This window comes from Panicum virgatum, chromosome 2K (assembly GCF_016808335.1).
Source record: "Panicum virgatum strain AP13 chromosome 2K, P.virgatum_v5, whole genome shotgun sequence".
Classification (NCBI taxonomy): domain Eukaryota; kingdom Viridiplantae; phylum Streptophyta; class Magnoliopsida; order Poales; family Poaceae; genus Panicum; species Panicum virgatum.
In genome coordinates this window covers 61,550,941-61,571,463 of record NC_053137.1, presented here as the reverse complement: position 1 = coordinate 61,571,463, position 20,523 = coordinate 61,550,941, and the positions used below count along the sequence as shown (strand labels likewise).

The window sequence follows — 20,523 nt, the reverse complement described above, 5'->3', positions numbered from 1 at the left end:
GGATGAAAGAGGCCTGCATAACCCTCCCAACTAATAATGACACACAAAGCATCACATTTGAAATTAATTTAATGAAAATTGGAGCCGTTTGATGCTGCAATGCATAGCCAATCTGAACTCCGGGCTACGAACAGGGGAAACGCTCAGTCATGTTGCGCTCTCGATCCATTGCCCAGCGGGAACCCGCGTTGCAGGCTTGGAGCATGAGGCAACCGGGCGCCGGCGAAGGCGACGCCGTGATTCCAGCCAGCGACCGCGCGCATCTGTTGTCTGCCAAGGCCGGCCGCCTGCCATCTCCATGCCCGAGCCCACGGACGCTTTGCCCAGACCTGCAGATTACCGCGCGAGATCCTCTTGAACGGTCTCCCGCTCGTCGGCCGGCGGACAGCCACCGCCGATCCCAAGCACCGCGCTGCATCCCGCCTGCCAGCATCCGGCGGATTCCGGCCTCCAGCATGGCGCCACTCGGCTCCCCGCGCGCTGCCAGACGATTGAAGACGACGACGGACGGACCGAGTCCCCTGCCCGTGCAAATCTCTCACGATCTGGACCGCAAGTGGCGGATCCGACGGTTGGCAGGGACCCAGGGATGGACGGTATCTCAAATACCGTCCACCCCCGGTCGTCATTCGGAGCGCGGCGCGGCGTGGGGAACCAAGTCCCCGGCGCGCACGTCACGCCGGCGTTGGAGATCAGCGAGGCACCAAGGTCGTTCCAGTGTTTCGCTGACAGCTTCTCATAGCGGGCTGCATCGAGAGGCGGCTGGCCGGCGTCGTCCCGCACGCCGCCGTACGCGCTGCTTCATCAGACATTCAGGACGCCGTGCGTCCTTCGTGTGGACGCGGCCGCTCGCGCCGTCGCGGCGGAAGCGGGATGTTGATTTTCCGCGACGCGGTCGCCGGCGGAGGTCCGGCCGCCCCGAATGCACGGGCACCGCGCTGCTGCCTCCACCCATCTCCCGGACACACGCGCTCGAGACGGAAGAGCCGCGTTGGCATGGCGAAGCTTCAGCGGGCAGACAGAGCCAGACCCGCGGAGGCGCTCGTGGGCAAATGACCTCGAGACACCGCAGCTCGCGCCGTATCTGGGCAGCGGCGTTGCGTCGAGATCGTTTCCCGGGAATACCGCCGCCGCCTTTTCTCCATTGGCGCTGCGGCGGCGTGCCCTCTCGACAACCGTTCCTACCGACGGGAAGCCCAAGCCTGAGCACCGCAGCCGCGCCATCGTTGACGTCGTCGACTATGGGCGGATATTTTCCGTTGAGCCTGAGCACTGCCGCTGCACTGCTCGGCGGCCTCCCCGCATCGAGCCTGAGCACCACCCAGCTCCCGCGCCTCCCGGATGACTGAGGACGACGACCGAGTCCCTGCCTCCCTGGGCGTGCGAACCTTACCCCCTATCTGGACCGCACACGCTCTATCCGACGGTTGTCTTTGACCCAGGGGCGGACGGTGTTTGAAATACCGTCCACCCCCTGACCCCGTTTCGTTTACCGCCCGCCGCCCCTGGTCGTAGCCGCGACGCCGCCTCCGCTACATGCCGTGGCTCGCCGGAGCGCCGCCGCGCCGGTCCGCCAGTCTGGGACGCGACTTACCATGTCCTGCCGCACTCCGCCGCGACCGCGAGCGACGAGAACCTCCGGGGGCGGTGTCACCGGCAGCTTCCTGCTTGCCGGGCGCTACACGACGTCGTCGACGCCGACGCTGATCCGGTTGAGCTTCTGGGCTGGCGGGTCTCCACCGGCCTCGACGTGGAAGATTAGTTTCTGCAGTGCAGGCAGGGGGAGATCTGACCGCAGGCAGGAGATGAAACGGTGAGTGCAGAAGAGGTCCTGGATGGATGCCATTGCCGCGGTCGTCGGTCCATCGTCGGACTTCCGTGCCGGCGACACCGCAGTCCCCCACCGACAACATTCTCTTCTGTATGCAAAGCTTCTACAAGTTCAAGTGCCCATCCAACTGTTGGAACGATCAATCAATCATAAACATTTATGCAGATTTGCAGGTCGGGAAGCTGTTGGATCCAGCCATAGGAAAAAGTGCGACGAACTGGCCAATCAGATGGCGTGCTCAATGCCTCAATTCAATACCATGGCAAGTCTATCAGCAATGTCATTGTTTTTCCTGCACTTAGCGGCATCAGGGAATTCTTTCCGTGCTCTGACCAGAACTGCTTTGATACTCATGTTTGCACATGTTAGCAACTAGCAAAGATGCGTACCGCTGAGCTCGAGATGCCATCTGCTGCAATGTTTCAGATGTGGTCTGAGACTCGGAACGTGTTCTGGTCAAAGCCGGCCAGGAATTCCCTGACGCCGCCTAGTGCTAAGCTGGATAAACGAGGACGCTGCTGGTACACTTGTGAAACGGTAGTGGCACAGTAGTAGCCAAGTGATCCAGAACATTGAATTATGTTGGGTACATGCAAACCAAATTACCCAACTTGATTTCCTTGCAACGTTGCCACACTGCATTTCTCAACACTGTAGAAACATTAAGCGGCAGCCGCCAGAGGAGGAACGCGGAGCACTGTGCCGGTCTGCGGCGGCATGTCGCCTTTGCGCAGCGCCACGACCACCATGATCGCGTCCTCCACCTCCACCTCCGCTGCGGACGGCCTGACCCACCCCGGCACTATGAGCAGCACCGGCGAGGACATCCATGCCCTTCCCGGGGCCGCATACGCGACCCATTATACTGGCATCAGCGCCGGCTCGCCGTGCACGCGCCCGCGCCCACGCCCACGCCATGGCGTCTGTCCCAGGCTCCGATCCGCACGCCGGGTCGGACGGCGGCGTGCCCGCCACGCTGCTACTCGGCGGCGCCCTGGTCGAAGTTGAGCGCGTAGCTCCGGGAGTCGTAGCTGAACGCCGCCAGCTGCTGCTGCCTCCTCCGCCGCGCGCCGCCCTTGGCCATGATCTCGTGCGCCACGGCCTTCCACCGCAGCTTGGCGCGCGCCGACCGCGCGTCCTGCGCGGCGCGCCTCTCCTCTCCCTGCTCCGGCTGCTTCTGCTGCTGCAGCGCCCTGTACTCCAGCCGGCTCGACGACGACGCCCGCGACAGCGAGCGGCCGAAGCAGCTGAAGCCCTGCGGGACCAGGTCCTCGTCGCACGCCGCCATCGCCCTTGCCGGCATGGACGCCTGGTGCACGAGGCTGGCCATGGGGGGCAGACAGCAAGAGCGAGCTGGAGGAAGAGAGGGAGATAGCTAGCTAGCTCGCACCGGAGAAGAGATGCAGTAAGCTGATGAGCCTTTGTGAGATGCTGGACACCCAACTGTCTGAACGAGCATAAACATTTATGCAGATTTGCAGGCTCGGAAGCTGTTGGATCCAGCTATAAAAAATGATCGGCGATGAACTGTCCGATCAGACGGCGCCATGGCAACATGTCCGGCGATCTCTTGTTTATCCCATAAACAAATGGAGTGCTCAATTCAATACCATGGCAAGGTGTACCAGAAACGTCCTTGTTTATCGTGCACTTGGCGGCATCAGGGAATTCTTGCCCAGCTTTGACCAGAACATGCGAGTACGGTCTCGGATAATTTTTCTCCATCAGACCACATCTGAAGCACAGCGAGCGCAGTAGATGGCATCTCGATCCATCGACTTTGACCTCAACTCAGCAGTACATGTATGTTCGCTAACATGTGCAAACATGAGTAAAAAGTACCAATAGCATGGTCTACCAATAAGATGAGCTATCCAAGACAGGTAGACTAGTGGTCAAGTTGAGCAGCATCTCTAAAAAAAAAAATACTGCACATCCAGTAAGATATATGTAATATATTCAAACCAACTATCCAACTTGATTTAATCATTCACCAGGATATAAGTTTCTCATTACTTGAAAGTTGAAATCATTCGTAGTAGTTTCAGCAACTGAAACCAACTCTGAAGAAGACAGGAGTTGTGATCAAAACAGTCCAAACAATGCAACACTCTGAATCCTTGATAAACAGCTTCGCGCATAGAAAAAATAATACCGTAGAAATCCAGACAACGGCAGACCATCTCTGCAATCAAAATCAAATCAAGCATCCAGCTGGATAGAAAATCATGCGGCATTATTTGGACCAGCGGCGTACAAGCGACAACAATTCCCAGCGCTACAAGCACCAGCTAACAGGGCATCCACATGATAAAGCGCAGATGCTTTATTTGATCAATCATTGTGAAACATGGATGGGGTTAGCCTTTCTAATTAGGCACTAAAAATTATACGCAGCCACAAATATATGCACAAACAACCGATGACAAAATGTCTAGTTGTTACATGTGAAGCACCCTACACATGTGGGACCAAAGGGATTGTGTATCGGAATCTCAGATCTTTGGGATATAATCACAAAGTAGTACAAAGTCTAGCTAGATACTTTGCCCCCAAATCCAGAACCACTATGGTCAAAAGATTCTCAAAACAATTTCACCAAGTATTCCCAGTGAGCTGGTAGCAAGGAAATAATAGCTATACTATGCCACTATGTTACACTGGATTCTTAGAAAAAACCATCCCAAACAAGTAGACCTGCCTCAAATAATCAGCAACTGAAAAACTGCCCGGTGATCTTTGGACAGTACAATATGACAGCCAGCTGAAAGCCCAAAACAAAGAAATGTCAACTAAGAAAACCCCGCCACTCAATAGTCTTGACTTGTTTTGGACTTGAATCAATTTTCCCAAGTAACCCTAGTGTGCTGTTAGTGAATGGAACCATGTTGCCAGACCCTCAGCAAGGAGACAGTCAAACCAGAAGTAGACACGCTCTGAAGTCTGAACATAGATATATTGCTACCCCAAAAATTGACCCCAGTAACTAACAGATGACAGCGAAGAGCCCAAAACAATGACATGTCAATCAAAAGCTTCCCATCCAAAATTGATAGCTCTAAAATGCAAGAATAATACTCATTCCAAATTGCATGATACCCTTACGAGGAGATGCTGACCTTCAAGATCCCTAATTAAAATCACTCTGGAACAGAATAGAAGAATAGAACCACCATTGCATGCTCACCTGACATGGACCTAAAATTAATGGCACTAGAATCAAACAGTAACAAAACCACCACTACTCTGACAACTTTACTTTTTAAGCTTCTTGATGATGCCCCTCTGAGACCATGTACAAGAGATAAATCAAACACAAAAATCATGACCATACATCACTCGAAACTAGAGAACACTACCTATCAAGCATAGATTACTTGTTGGGCATTTGGATCCAAGTCTGTAACATTTAAAATCAAATTGGCATTAAATCAAATTAAGCTTCTTGATGATGCCCCTCTGAGACCATGTACAAGAGATAAATCAAACACAATTGCTCTGACCGATGCTGAAGATCAGCGAAGCACCCCCTTCGCAGTGGCAGATGGGGGGCGCTTATCACTTCAGGGCTGTACAAAATGATCAAGTCGAGCAGGGACCAACCACAGCAGATGGATAACTCATTCTGGCGCTCATGTGCGCCTCCTCGGATTCAGTTTTTCACTTGGTTGGTTCTACACGGCCGCCTGCAATGCAAAACAAACCTTTTTAAGAAGAAGATAGTTGACAATGTCACCTGTGAGGTTTGTGGAGGGGCACCTGAAACTACAGAGCATCTATTGTTCTTCTGCCCCTTCTCAGCGACCGTCTAGCAGCGCCTAGGCGTTCAACTGGGAGAAGATGTCACTGCCCGCGACCTCCTCCACCTCCAGAGGCCGGAAAGTCTACCGCCGGCTCACTTCGACACTTTTGTCCTGCTATGTTGCTGGCAGCTGTGGAAGCGGCGTAATGGAATTGTATTCAGACAAGAGAGCATGTCCCTCCTGCAGTTCATGCAAAACTGTAAGCTAGATGCAAGAGCTTGGAGCTGCCGGCTCCCGAGACGCGACATGAGCGTTAGTGATCTTTGGTGTTCCGCTTTTTCTTTGGCAATGTAAACTTTCAGCGGTTGTAAAAACTCCTATCAGGCCGTTAAGGGCCACCGTTCAATATAAAAACTCAGGTGGGGGGTCCTCCCCCCCTCCGTTGACCATAAAAAAAATCCCAATTTTCCAGTGGAAGCACCCCATGTACCTGTAAATGCTTGTAGAACCAAAACCTAAAACTCAAAATTGGGCAGTGGCAAAACAAGGAAACCAACATAACCTAAGTATCAACATCTCCTTGTAGGCTTCTCAACCAATGCTGCTATCAGTGGCCCAGCCTTCACAAACAATTAGAATAGTTAACTAATTAAGTCACAGATGAACAAAGTACCATGTGCCAATTGTGCAATCAACATAACAGAGCAGAAAGGGTTGCAAACAGAATACCACCAATTTTCTTGCTTCATTCCAAACATTCGATGAGCATACGTCCATACAGAGTATTACCAACCTGCTCAATTTCGAACCCAACTCCAAACCATTTTGAACAATCTAGCCCAAAGGACTAAAACCTGATCCAGTTTCATAAACTCTCAAGATACATACTTCTTCCTAGGTGCGTGAGGTAGATAAGTTTAACACCTTACATCCCAAAAAGGTACTACTATGACTGAATTTAGGTTTAAGGTAATCAATTCACAGGGAACAACGAAGCTCAAAACGAAACCGTCACTCAAGCCACCAGAGCGCTCGCGGTGATGGACTCGTACTTCCAGGAGGCGGGGATTTTCTTGGCGCGGCGGTAGTAGCTGGTGAGGCGGTGGACCCTGCTCTCGACGAGGATGAGGCGGAACTTGGCTTCCACGTCCGTCCGGTTCCTGTCCAGGTGCTTCCTGATCGCGACGGCCTTCTTGATGAGGGAGTAGAGGTCCTCGGGCACCTCCGGCGCGAGGCCGCGGGCCCTGAGCACGCGCAGGATCTTGCGGCCCGTGACGCCGTGGGACAGCGGCACGCCGTGCGCGTCGCGGAGCAGCGTGCCGATCTGCGACGGCAGCTGGCCCTTCTTGGCGGCGCGCACGATCGCGTCCTCCACCTCCGCCGCGGACGACCTGACCCACCCGGGCGCGGAGCGAGCGTAGGGCAGCACCGACGAGGACATGCCCTTCCCGGGGCCGTACATGCGGCCCATGGCGACGGACGGCGCGAGGCGGCGGCGAGGAGGGAGAGCGAGCGAGTGACAAGTGGCGGCGGCGGGACGGAAACCTAAAAATGGCCGAAAACCCTACCCGCTACTTATATATAGTGGCGCAAATTGAAATTTCTATAATGGGCCGGTCAACACGTTGAAGCCCGTAATAAAACGGGCCGCGTGACCAAAGCCCATTAAGGTGCCCGCCCCAGGCCCAACACCTGAGCCCAATAAGAGCCCAACCTTATACCTCATGTGCTGTAGTTATGGGTTCGCTGTTCCTTTTCTATTCTGTCTTCTCCCTCGACTCTTTTTCATGTCCTTCATCAGGCATACCTAAGTTTCACAGTATATCTTGACCAATTGCAAAAAAAAAAGAGCCTGATAATTAAAAAAATACAGTATCGGTATCCACTTGAAAGTTGAAACTGACAACTGAACCATGACAATATCACTTTTGCTGCCTGATGCAATGCAGGAATCTTCCTGTGAAACATTTCTGGCCGTTCTTACCGAACCAACGAGCTTTAGACGCCCAGCTTGATCCACGTGCACAGCGCACGAACACCGGCACAAAGTTCATGAACCACGACCCCGAATTAGGCGAGGCATCGGTGTCACCGTCACCGTTGCGATAACTACAGTAGTGTGCAGGTCCAAAGCTTATGGCCAAGATTCATGCACGCTCCTTTCAAAAAAAAAAAGAAGAAGAAGAAAAAGATTCATGCGCGCTGCTTTAACCCCAGGATCGGATTAAGTGACGAGTGACGAGGCAGCTTTGCAGAAAGCAGGCTCGCGCCTCATCAAGTCCGACACAGGGGTGGTAATGGGTCATGATCCTAATGGTCTCTTCACAGTCCAACAAAGCTCTTAAATATTTTAGTTCAAAATTATATAAGATTAGAGTCCAATCCTTTTAAAGCCCGGCCCTTAGATTTTCTAGTTTAAAATTTTGGGCTCTTTACCACCTCTAGTCCAACAACAGCTTTGGCTGTGAAATACAGCATTCCAGGGAGCCAAAAACTCGTGTTTCAGACTTCCAGTTATGGATATCATCTCTTTTTCTTCCTCTGAAGGAAAATGTGTCGCGACTCTCCTTTTTGCAGAGATGCTACGAGCAGTGTATCGGCCGGTATGAGGAGCTTTCATTTCATTCATATCCTCTCAGAGTAAGTATAGTAACCGGCGAATAACGGGCGAAATCTGATATGGATGAGAGAGAAAGAAGGAAAGAGAAAAAACCAGGCGAGTGGCGAGACGCCCGGTTAGGCGAGTGGCGAGACGCCCGGTTGAGCCGGCGACGTGCGCTGTTTGGCAGCAGGATCGTCCGCTCGCCCGCTCATTTGCTTCCGCGTGGCAGTTGAGGAGTTAAAGCAGGTGGGGTCAACCATTATCGCAACGCAGCGTCATCCGAGCTGGAGCCCCAGACGCCCGTGAGCAGGCGAAATCTCTCATGGTATCTTGCTGCCGTGTGAGAAAAGAATGCTTGGTTTAGGTTGGGGACAACGCAGGTCTAGTGTAGGTAGCAAACAACAGACTCTTGCATTGCATCTCTACTCAATCTACCCCTATCTAGCAATCCGGCCATTGGTGGTTGTTCTCAAGAAAGGAGCAGCCTCATCTGCATTTCTGGATAAGGCCATAGCCTTTCCATGGTCTGCTCCTAGCTTGCTTTTGCCGGACCAGTTTGTCATTCTGTATCAGAAAAGTTAGGCTCTCTCTTCAGGCACATGCTTCTAGTAGCTGGATTTTCCAGATAATCAAACAGCCTCGATTTGCAGGACTTTCTCTTAGCCGCCTCCACCTATCAAACATATCCTTTTGGGGGTTATTGAAACACGATGACGTCATATGGGGAGACAACAATGACAAATTTTTGCTTGATCAGTTGTCTTGTGTATAGAATTTTGTATGCTCATTGGCTGCTGAAGTCTCTGAATCAAACGCCCAGCAACGTGCGATGCCCCCAAACAAAGCAGCCGGGCAGGAGCACAGGGTCATCAGCAGATCAGCTGACTGAATTATTTAATGGGAAGTTAGAAAGGGCAGTGCTGTGGCTTTCAGCCTTTCATCTCCTGCCACCCTCAGCCTACCTTGGTGCTCACCCATTTTGATGCCCATCTTATCAGAATATATGTAAGCATGCACACTACCTTTACAAAGTTACTAGTTGATTAGATGTAGGAGCACTCATTATTAGACACTTTACCAGGGTTTTGGAGTTCCTTAAAACTGTCTCCTTTGTGAGAGGTCAAGTTGACAAGTACCTTAACCTCATATATTGTGATGAGCGATTGTCGTGATGACTTGGAGGTTTTGGCGTGTTAGCTTGATTTTGGCTTGTGTTTGTGTCAGGCTAACCGCTGTGTGTGCGTTTTGTTTATGTTCTTGTGTTTCCTTCTTCAGTGCCCGTGTGGAGCGTTAGGTGTTGACGGGTGGTCAACACGTGGAGTGGACTAACCGTGGTGTAGTCGCGACTCTGTGGAGATTGCGCCGTGTGCTTGGTCTTTGGATTGCATGTACACGGGCGTCAAGTGTCGACGGAGAGCTGACGTGGAGGTGCTGTGGCCGATGGACCGTGCGGTGGACGGCGGTGAAGGGCAGCCGGGACCGGAGCTCAGGCCGGGCGGCAGCTGTGGCGTCCACTCCTGGATCGAGGGCGCAAGCGGTGACGGAAGACGAGTTTCTTGGTTTGCACCACAAAACCAAGCAGGCGGACGGCGGTTGAAGACGCCAAGTCGTGGAGGCACGGGCGTCGGTCTCGGGATTGGCGGAGGCGACGGGCGTCGACGGCGTCTAGGGCCTCACTGCGGGCGAGGAGGTGACGGGCGTCGGGCGGCGTCTAGGGCCGTCAGAAGGCTGAGGCGGGAACGGCGTCTAGGGCCACGGCGTGGAGGCGGAAATCTTCCCGCGCGAGGAGTTTTGGCGGTTTTCTCAAAACCGGCCATCTACCCGGGTTTCAAGGACCTTCCAAAACCGTGGACCAAATCTTCATCAAGATGGCGGCATCGTGGAGAAGACTTCGTTCCGAATAAAGAACCTCAGCCGTAAGATGGGATCGTGTACAGGGGGATGCTGCAGACCAACCGGTCTGACCGGTCTAACCAACCGGTCTGACCGGTCCATGGAACTGGTCTGACCGGTCTCCGCGGGTATAAATACCCCTTCACTTGTATTAGGTTAGTGCGGCTTTTGTAACTTGTCCGTGGATTGTTCTTTCTCCCAGGCCGCTGCCCCTGTGTTTCTCTCCCCCCGTTCTTCTCTTTAGAGTAGATTTTGTCCATGGATTGTTGAGACCTCGTGTTGGATTTGATTGGGAAAGGAGGCCCTATCCTCCTCGTGCCCTCTGGGCTTTTTGAATCAATCCAATCCCATCGTTTTTGTGCCCTTGTGTGATGGATATTGATTTCGTTTTTGGTGCACAAGATTACGAGGATTCTACGAGCTCTTTGTTGTGATTCCCGTGCTTCTAGTCCTATCCCAAACCCTCTGGATTCACGAGCTCTTTCGAATTTGGATTTCTTGAGGACTTGAGAAAACCTCGCCCCTTTTGATCTCATCCCGAAATTCTCGTGCTATGAAGATCTTTAGGGCGAGATCCCTTGGGGATATGTTCACAGGGTAGGTACGAAGCTTTCCTCCAAGTTTCATCAGATTTGGACTTGATTTGCTCAAGATTCGTGGTTTGAAGACTTGTTCACGGGTTTTTCTGGGTGCCGACCGGTCAGAACGGACAGCAAGACCGGTCAGACCGGTCTAGCCGTGTTCAGGTCAGACCGGTCCGTTGCACCGGTCAGACCGGTCCAGGCAGACAGGATTGCTGTTTTCCCGATTCGCTTCCTATTTGCTTCTGAGTCTTCGCTCACTCGTTCTAGGCCTTTTATGTTGGTTTAGCTTTTCATAGCTATTCCAAACTTTGGTCAGAATGCTTGAGGGCTTGGCTGATTTTGGGATATAGGCCGACAGGTTAAATTTCGAGAGAAATTTTGATCGGCTCCCATTCACCCCCTCTGGTCGCCGGTTTCGGTCCCTCAATTGGTATCAGAGCTTGGTTGAGGTTTTCAGTAACTTAACCGGTTCGAAAACCACTTGGCGACCATGACGAGTCTTGGGAAGATCTCCGTGTTTTCCGGCGAGGACTATGCCTACGGGAAGGTTCGCATGAGAGCCTTCTTGTAGAGCATGGGAGTCGAGGTCTGGGATATTACCAAGAACCAGGCTTACGTGGTGCTTGCCGCTCGGGTAACTCCTCTTCAAGTGACTGAGCATGAGGCTAACGCCAAGGCTGTCAGTGCCTAGTTCGCTGGCGTTTCTCGTGCGGAGTTCTCACGCGTCCAGGGTTTTCAGGAAGCCCATAAGATTTGGACGTGCCTTGAGAACTACCACGAGGGCACACCTCAGGTGAAGGTCAGACTATTCGAGACTCACCGGCGTGAATACGAAAACTTCACACAGGAGCCGGGTGAGAGCATTGACTCGATGTTCAGTCGTTTTCAGTCGATTGTGAACAAAGTCAATGCAAACAGATCTGCTGATGCCCTTGAGTACACAGAGCACGAGAAGGCTCTCAAGTTGCTCTACGCACTTGATCGCTCTGTGTGGGATCTCAAGGTAAACACCATCATTGAGTCTGTTGGCTATGAGACTCTGACGGTGAACGAGCTTTTCAGCAAGCTCAAGGCCACAGAGGTGGATAAACAGACACGAGCCAAGCTCAATGGTGCCCCTCCTTCCAAGAGCATTGCTCTTGTGACTGGCCCTGGTGGATCGAGCTCTAACGCTAACTCTGCTCTTGGCTTTTCTCTTGCCTCTTTGCCTTCTGTTACAGATGAGCAGCTGGAGACGCTGGGCGACGACGACTTGTGCCTCCTCATCAGTAAGTTTCAGCGCGTCTACCACAACAGGCAGAGGAAGAAGAACCCCGGGTGCAACAACTGCGGTGATTTGAACCACTTCATCGCCGATTGCCCCAAGAAGTCCGGCGGTGGCCAGAACAACCACTTCGACTACTACCGCCACCGCGACCGCGACGAGGGAGGCTCCAACAAGGAGCGTCGGCGCCACAAGCACCGCAGTCGTGACCGGGGAGGACGCTTCGACAAGGAGTCGCTCAAGAAGCGCTTCCAGTACAAGGCCAAGAAGCGGGAAAAGGCCTTCCTGGCGCAGCTCAGCGACCTTGACAAGAGCTCCGACACCGACCGCTCTTCTTCACCGACCTCCGACGACGACGACAAGAAGAAGAAGAAGCAGGACAAGGAAGCCACCGGCTTCATCGGCCTTTGCTTGGTGGCCGGTCGGCGCAAGGACTTCTGCACCATGGCGGGTGAAGCCGATGGTGCTTGTGCGTCTTCGGGTGGACATGCTACACCGACACACGCCGACTCTTCTCCTAGATCCGAGAGCGATTCAGAGGTAAACTCCACAATCGACCTGCTTGATACGGAGGTTAGGGAGTTGTACGCCGCTCTCGACAACCAGAAGAGGCTGCTTAAGGAAGCAGCTAGAGAGCGTAGGAAGCGTAGGGCTGAGCTGGCTTGTGCTAGGGAGAAATCTAGTGAGGATGAGTGCGCTAGCTGCATATCTCACATGAACGATCTTGTTGCTCTCCGTGCCAAGCATGATGAGAACGGCGCGAACTTAGATGTTGCTAAGACTTCGTTTGCTGACGTGTCTCATGAGCTCGCTAAGGCCAAGAATGAACTAGAACTGGTTAAGGACGCTCCTATTGTTAGCGATGTGCTTGAATGTGATGAGTGTCTTATCTTTAAGTCCGATCTAGCTTCATTGCAGTCCAAGTTTGCTACTGTTATGTGTTGAGTCGGGTGATGTCCAAGGAAATTCACATGGCAATGGTGCTACTTCCATATTCGGGACTCAGATTCCCAAACCAAAATTCAAGTGCACTTTTTGCAAGAATGATGGACATACATTCGATTTCTGCTTCCGCCGTGTCAAACATGAGCGAAGAGTTCTGTGACAACACAGATTCTTAAAATGCTAATTAAGAATTAATCATTCGAAGATTCATTTTGAAGTGGGTTTAATTTGAACACCTACACGTGTTTATACGCGTGTTAACAAAATTTAAACCTTAATTCAGGAACCATTCGTAACATTTAAACCACTGAGAGAACACGCCCAAACTGTTAATGGCAATTCAGCGTGGGTTAGACCTAAAACGAGCAAGAAAGTTATAAACAAAAATTAGGATTAAAACATATCAAATTAATTGGACCCTAAGTCAGAACATGTGAATAAATTTTTAACCATTGCGAGTATGCTTATGAAATTGCATAGGCATCTCATCGACATCATGATGAACCAAAGTCTAGTTGAACTCAAGAGGAGAAAATAAAATTTTGTGCATGAAATGACGAGTTGTTTCAACTCAAGTTTTATAACATATATTGATTTTGAAAATTCTTTAATTAGGCCTAAAAGGTAAAATTCAAACCGTTGCTTAAATAAACTTTTGCCTAAAACCAAAGTTGTAAAGTTTTATATGACAAACCACTTTCATGTTCAAAGTTTTCAAGTTAGCACACAAAATTTGGAGAAAAATTCGAAAAACAATGTGTATAGGGTATTGTCTTTTGCATTTAAATTTGAATTTGTAACTTTCAAACCAAACCTCAAATGGGAAAACGTCTGAAACCAAAGTTGTAGATTTTGACACGAGGAACAACTTTGGTATTCAAAACTTTTCAAGTTTAGTTCAAAAATTTTGAGTTTTCCTCGGTCAAACCTCGCCCTCTCTCTTTCTTTCTCTCTCCCTCTCTTTCCCCTGCTCCTGGCCACGGCCTGCAGAGCAGAGCAGCAATGCTGCCGCTGCCGCTGCTGCATCGTCGCTGTGCCCCGCCTGCTGCCGTTTGCTGCACCCCGGCCCGGCCATGAGAGCCTCCCCGCACGCCACTACAGGCCACAAGAGCCGGACAAGTGCTCGGCGACGCGCACTCGACGCCGCCGGCCATCAATGCCGCTGGCCGGCCACTACCCCGCGCCCTCGCCCCGCCCCAGGCCCTTTCACTTCGTGGAGAAGCCTCGCCCCTTCCCTCTCCCCCTCTGGCTCCCAAGAAAACCCGAGCCGAAGCCCTGCTCGTCGCCCAGAACAGCCGCTGGCCGCCATGGTTGCCGCCGCCAACGGCCTCCACGCGGAGCCCCCTCCTCCGCCCTCCCTCGACCCGAGCCACCTCCGGGAACGAGTCCCTCTCGGCTCACTGGTGCTCCCCGACCCCTCCACCGCCACCCCAACCCACTGGAACGGCACCGCCGCGGTTCAGACCGCCGCCGGCCGCCCGCTCCACGTCGAGCTCCCACCTCTGCCCTCCCACAGCTCCAATCAACCCCGGGAACGGCTTCACCTCGCCCCAACGGAGCTCCCAAGCCCGGCCAAGCCGCCTCCCCCTCGCCGGAGTGCCGCAGCCGCTGTACAGGGCCGCCGCCGGCCGCCGGCGCCCGCGGACAGGCCACCACAGGCCACCTCAGCCCCAACTGAGACTACCGGAAGGTGCGCACGAGCCCCCTCACCCTTTTCCCCAACTTTCCCCTCGCCGCCGGGGCCGAACCTCGCCGGAAAATGGCCGCCCGACCCTCCCCTGTTCTGTCCAGTTCCGCTAAGGACCTCCCGTGAGAAGAAACAGAAATCCAGGGGCCTAGATGCAAAAGTTCGTTTCCTTTTTCTTTTGTTTTCAAAAACAGCAAACTTGTAAATTCCATATAAAATCTTAGAAAAATCAGAAAAATGCAAACTAAAATGTTTTGGAATAATTAGATCAAAACCTACAACTTTTGTTACAGTCATATGTTCATATTATGCTTCTATTTTAATCTAGGATAAAGATTAAATTAAGTAGCACACCAATGTATCTCCTGTTGTAGTCATGAGTTAAGTCTAGTTTTTGTACAGTGTGCTATACCATATATTAGTAGCTTACTGTAAAAATTTGAGGACATTTAGATAATTTGAGCTATAGGTTTCATTTAGATCTTGGTTATGCCTATGTTAAATAGAATTAAATCCACAGGGTTCTATTTTAGTTTTCCTGAGCTGAAATTTTTAAAGAAGCCTTACGTTAGTTTCTAGACCCTATGGAAAAATGTTGGGAATTTTTAGTAATGTATAACTAGTCCTTTTGTTTTATTCATGAATAAACTTTGTAAATCAAAAGCTCTAGTTTCCTTCATTAGAAAAATCTCATATTTTTACTAGAGCTTGGTTTTCAGTACATGAACATTTCTGTAAAATTTTAGCCACTGAAACTAAGTAGTTTACTCTGTATATTTTTAGTTAGATAAATGCCTAGGAAAGGAATCTAAATTCTTGTGCTTGCTGTATAGCTGAATAAATTATGAAAACTTTACCACGAGCTCATCTTAAGGAATCTAACCTACTGGTAAAATTTCATTACCAGAACTTACATTCTTTACCCTAGAGATTTGTTTTTGTACACTAGTAGTAATAGATTCATGAGTTTTTATGATTTATTTGTTACATCAAATGACCTGAAAATTTTACTGCACACTAGTGACTCAGTAAAGCGTATCTCATAACAATATCAGCACCATTCTATGCTTTTAGCTTTAGTTATAGTTTTCCCTTGTTTTCCATGTGTTAATATGATGAAAGACACTTTTTCTGCATTTCTCTGTACTAATATAAAAGAAAAACAACACACCCAGTTTTTTTTATGAGTTAGTATAGATAAAATTCCTACTCTATAAATGACTGCCCAACAGGCTGAAAAAGAAAGTAGTAGCACCTTTCAACTTGAGTTTAGTTGATCTCCATCTATGTCAAGAAATAAATGCATTATATTCATCTCATACATATGCATTCATATAGAGCCGACGAACCTACCAAATGGAACGTACAAGTTGGTGTCTGAAGCCGGAGCAGGTCCCGGAGAAGCTCAAGTGAATTTCGCAGACGCCGTTGAGAATACGAACCTGACTCCAGAAGCCTCTAACTAACACTGACCTAGTGTTATTCTCAGGCAAGCCCCGGAGCATGTCCTATCTATTGTAGATTTATGCAACTGCTTATATTTCTATATGCTTGTGCATTTACATTTACAGAAGTTGATTGAAACCTTAGTTGCATGATCCTAGGTACCTATGCTTGAACACTAGTTGGTTTAGGTCGCTAGTTGGCTAGGCTAATGGTTCGGTAGAAGTCGAGTGATTTCCTGTCACTCGCGAGAATTATAGGAGTTGGATGTTTACTACATACTGCAACTATAAGATTCACGGGCGGGGTTGTGGTACTTGTGATACCCCGTCTGTTTAGTAAAAATGGATAAGGCCGCAGTATGTGGTAGTGGTGGTTAAGCTTTTGAACGTACTAACCACATGTCGAGAATATGGTAATCGGTAAGCTTAAGTACTGGATTGAACCGAGGCCGGAACATACTCCCCACCATCTTGAACTCGTTCACATCTAGCTAATGGCGAGTACGGAGTCGTCGTACTGCTGTACTTGAGGGCGGTGGGCCTGTTCCGTGAATCGGGAATTGAAGGGAACTGTTGCGTGGGTGACTCTGTTCCCATGCATGTGTTTAGGTCTGCCTGGCCAGGTTAACAAATTCGATTCGAATCATCCGCTTCTCACGGTTTGGGACTGCTTAACCCTTTTGCCACATAGAGTAAGAAGTGAAAGATGTTGATGATGAATATGGTTGTTTGGATGATGAAAGATAATTGCTTCCCACCATGTATGCTATTGGATAGATGCTCACTTAGAATGGTCAATGGAACTAGAATTTTTAAGCTAAAATTTGAAACTAAGGATTTACTCTTAGTTGCTTTCGGTGAAACAAACCCCTCCAGCCAAAAGCCTTGCATGTCTAGGTAGTGGGCTAAGTATACCCTTAGTCGGGTAAGCCTTGCTGAGTATTAGTATACTCAGCCTTGCTTGTGGCTCAACTTTGTTTTCAGGTGATATGTTGAAGATCAAATAGCTAGCTTGACTTGGCCGTATATTTTACCTCCTGGTTGGGTCGGTGGAGTGGGATACGACTCCGGCCGACGCTGACAATGCCGAGTGATGTCATGTACGGGCTTCATCATGACATCTTGTTTCGTTGTTTAGAACTTGCTTTATTTCCGCTGCAGTTGAACTCTGAACTACTTTCAATTTGAATTTCAAGTACCTTTTTAAGATTTCAAACTCGGTTTGTAATATTTAAGTTAAGACTCTGTGATATAAGAATTTGTGAAATGTTGTACTCTCCGGACTCACCTTCGTGTGAGTTGCATGTAAGCTTTGGGTTTCGAAGGCAGCTCAGGTGGTTTTATCGGGACTTTACCCGACTGGACTGTCGGATTACTCCGTTTGAAGTGCGTGTTAGCCGGGATTTCCTTTATGATGATGGTTAACGCACTTGAGCCAGATTAATTCGGGCGGTACTGCCACAAGTTCGAGCTAAGGCTTTTAGGAAGTCTCGTGGCCTTTCCCATGGCACGAGCATTCCTAGTGCGGGCACTAAGTTTCAGGCTAGTGCTCCTTGTGCTAAGTCCCAAGGGATCTCTCACTTGTCTGAGAATGGTGTGCCTCCCTCTAGGCCTTTGTACCATTGCACTTTTTGTGAGAGAGATGGGCATCAAGATAGCTTTTGCTATAGGCGTGCCAAATGCATCCGCTGTGCTCGGGCTTCTAGGCCGTTGGATGTTCATTGCCCTTCTCATGGCATGAACACTTGTGAGCCTTCTGAGAAGCAGTGTGCTAGCTCTAGTGAGGTAAGCCAGGGTACGTGTGTGGGTAAGTCTCAAAAGACCTTGGATGGTCATTGTCTCTTTTCCAGTGGCGACTCTCGTTTTCCTCGAGTTTCTCCCGTGAGACATAACTCCAAGGATGTTTCAAAAACTATTTTGAACCCGCATTTGCATCATGCTAATCCTCGCATTATTATCCATGCTTCTCGTGATCATGTGGCCAAGTCTTGGGTTCCCAAGTACATGCTCGCTAACCCTTCGGGATCCAAGACTCGGGCTTCTTCTTCCTCTCTTTTGTAGGCGAGAGGACGCGGATGGAGAACATGTGCTCCACAGTTCTTGATCCTTTGCAAGGTAGATCAAGACAAGATGGTTCTCCATGCCGGCTGGTGACCCTATGGATCTTTGTATCATTTGTATATTCATGAGCTTTTACTCCCTTGTTCTTTGTGTTTTATTTTGCATGTGCCCTGTCTAGTCCCCCCCTTTTCTAGACTTGTGCTCTGCTTTATTTGTTTTGATATCATATGTGGTCCCTCTAGGATTGTTCTAGGGGTATCTTTTGTCTTGATATCCACCTAGATTTTCTATTGGTATCTCTATGCTTGGGTAGCCTGACTAACGCCTAACCATATGCTTGAGCTTGTTTTCTCTTGGTACTTGGCTTCCTCTTGTTGGTGTCTAGCTTTGTCTTGTGCTAGGTCCCAGTCTGTTGAGGGGGAGCTCTATCCCAAGTTGATGACCGTGATCCGGAGTTACTGCGCCGGCTGCAGGCTCCGGCCCCTTCTGCTTCGACTACCTCAGCTCAGGAGGACGATCCAGTACCACTACTTCCACTTCGATCATTCACCTCTACAAGAACCTGTTCGAGCAGAAGGTGGACCCGCTGAGGACGCAGGGGAGGTGACCTCGAGCTTGCTATGCTCTAGGTCCAGCGAGATCTTCATCGAGGTATGTAAGTGTTTGACTTGTACGATTTCTTCCCAGGATAGACTTGTGGTTTTCTGATTGTTACCTTTTCATGGTACTCAGTTGGATCCATTCTGGTCTAGTCCTGTGTGTCCTTGAGCCTATGTATTTGCTGAGTGCTTCATTTGCTTAGCTTTTGGCTTGTCTTTGTCTTTCTCTTAGTTTTAGCTTGGTTAGTTGCATTGTGCATATGCATTATACATGTTTGCATTTTGCATTGCTTCACTGCACTGACATTCTTATATACACTGTTATGATCTTCTAGTGCTTGCTAATGTAGTTTCTTAGACTTGATCATGTATAGCTTGCTCCACAGTATATGTCATATCATCTGAGTTAAGCTTTTATTTTTTATTTGAAAATCTAAAAACATGGTCACCCTGTCTTGGCTACTAGCTTGATAGGGTGTATTGATGTGCTTTGCTATCTCATTCATGCTAGTATGGCTTGTATTCTTTTACATGAGCTAAAATTGTTAAATTTGTTCAAAATATGTCTGAAATGGAATGAAAAGATCCAGGTGGGATTGCTTGTGGCACTGATCGAGCTTTCGGGACGGCTCACATAGCACTAGTGAGAACCTGGGCAAGGCTATGCATGACTGAAGCGAGTGCCTTAAGCTTCTGACTGCCTTTGGCATAGGCTTGGCCTCGTTGCTAAGTAAAGCATGACAAGCTTTCAACCCCTGGCAAAATCACTTGCTTGATAAGTTTTGATATGCAGAATTAATTCGTGATAAAATATAATGGCTGTTTTGGATCACCTTGTATGAGTTTGACTAGCACTGTTTTCTTTCTCCTACTTGCTGTTGCTAGATCATGGGTGATGCTTTTATATTTTGCTGAACTGAACTTGCTAGCTCTAGACTTGATTGATATATCCTGTTGAGCTAGATTCAGTTCCTGTTTATGAAGCACACATGCCTGTCACTCGATGATCATATCTTTGTATGCCTGAATGTTTCACGTACACCCTCTGCACAGCATTCATTGCATAGCATGCTTTGAGGGAGAGTAGGCATTCAGGTTGAGCATTTATCCAGGGGGAGTTGACAGTTTGAGTGCTGCACTCATGGGGAGTTGTGCATATTGTGAGAGGTTAAGCATTTTGGGGGAGTTTGAGCTTTTGCATGCTCTCGCATCGGTTGTGTTGAGCCTTTGCCTCTTTCTGGAGGAACCGGTGCTTTGCCATTGCATGACTGTGTTGAGCCCTGCCTCTTTCTTGAGGGGTCATGCTTTGTTGATCGGTAGCGTAGAGCCGTTGCCCATGTCTTTGGGGACCGATTTTTGGCTTTGGTTTGTCTCATTCCGTGTGATCCTTCTTGACTTTTCTTTGGCTTTTGATCATTTGGATGAGATTTTCGGGTTTTTGCACTTCAAACCATTTCTTTGTGCTTGATTCGTGTCAAGTCACTCATCAAGGGGGAGAAATGTTCCAAACCATGTCAATAAATACCTTGGTTTGCTTGGTGATGAGTGATTGACAATGCTTGTCGAAATTGGTTTGAGTGTTTTGCTTCTTGGATCTTTCGAAGATGTCCTTTGACTCCGTGGCGGCGTTGAGCTGTGATCCTTTTCTTTGGGAGCCAAGCAGTTTTTCTGTGGAGTCTTCTAGATCCTTGCTCATGTCGAGTGGCCTTGTTCTTGGCTTTTATCTGGCTTTTGGGCACTCGCTTGGGTTGTTCTTGCTTTCATGTCATCTTTTCGACAATGCACTCATCAAGGGGGGAGATTGAGAGGTCAAGTTGACAAGTTCCTTGACCTCATATATTGTGATGAGTGATTGTCGTGATGACTTGG

The 20,523-nt window shown here is 49.5% G+C and overlaps 2 protein-coding genes across 2 annotated transcripts; both read right to left on the bottom strand.

The window, feature by feature from the left end:
- Positions 1 to 2,082: 2,082 nt before the first annotated feature.
- On the bottom strand, positions 2,083 to 3,542 carry LOC120696204. Its single transcript, XM_039979339.1, has one exon. It carries the CDS (start codon positions 3,159 to 3,161, stop codon positions 2,811 to 2,813), a length of 351 nt encoding a protein of 116 aa, XP_039835273.1. The 5' UTR covers positions 3,162 to 3,542; the 3' UTR covers positions 2,083 to 2,810.
- Positions 3,543 to 6,288: 2,746 nt separating this feature from the next.
- LOC120692399 (40S ribosomal protein S13-1-like) lies at positions 6,289 to 7,129 on the bottom strand. The gene has a single exon (XM_039975677.1). It carries the CDS (start codon positions 7,043 to 7,045, stop codon positions 6,590 to 6,592), a length of 456 nt encoding a protein of 151 aa, XP_039831611.1. The 5' UTR covers positions 7,046 to 7,129; the 3' UTR covers positions 6,289 to 6,589.
- Between the last annotated feature and the right edge of the window lie 13,394 nt (positions 7,130 to 20,523).

Coding starts and splice junctions, on each gene's coding strand:
- LOC120696204 (XM_039979339.1), bottom strand. CDS start 3,161: ATGGCCAGCCTCGTGCACCAGGCGTCCATGCCGGCAAGGGCGATGGCG.
- LOC120692399 (XM_039975677.1), bottom strand. CDS start 7,045: ATGGGCCGCATGTACGGCCCCGGGAAGGGCATGTCCTCGTCGGTGCTG.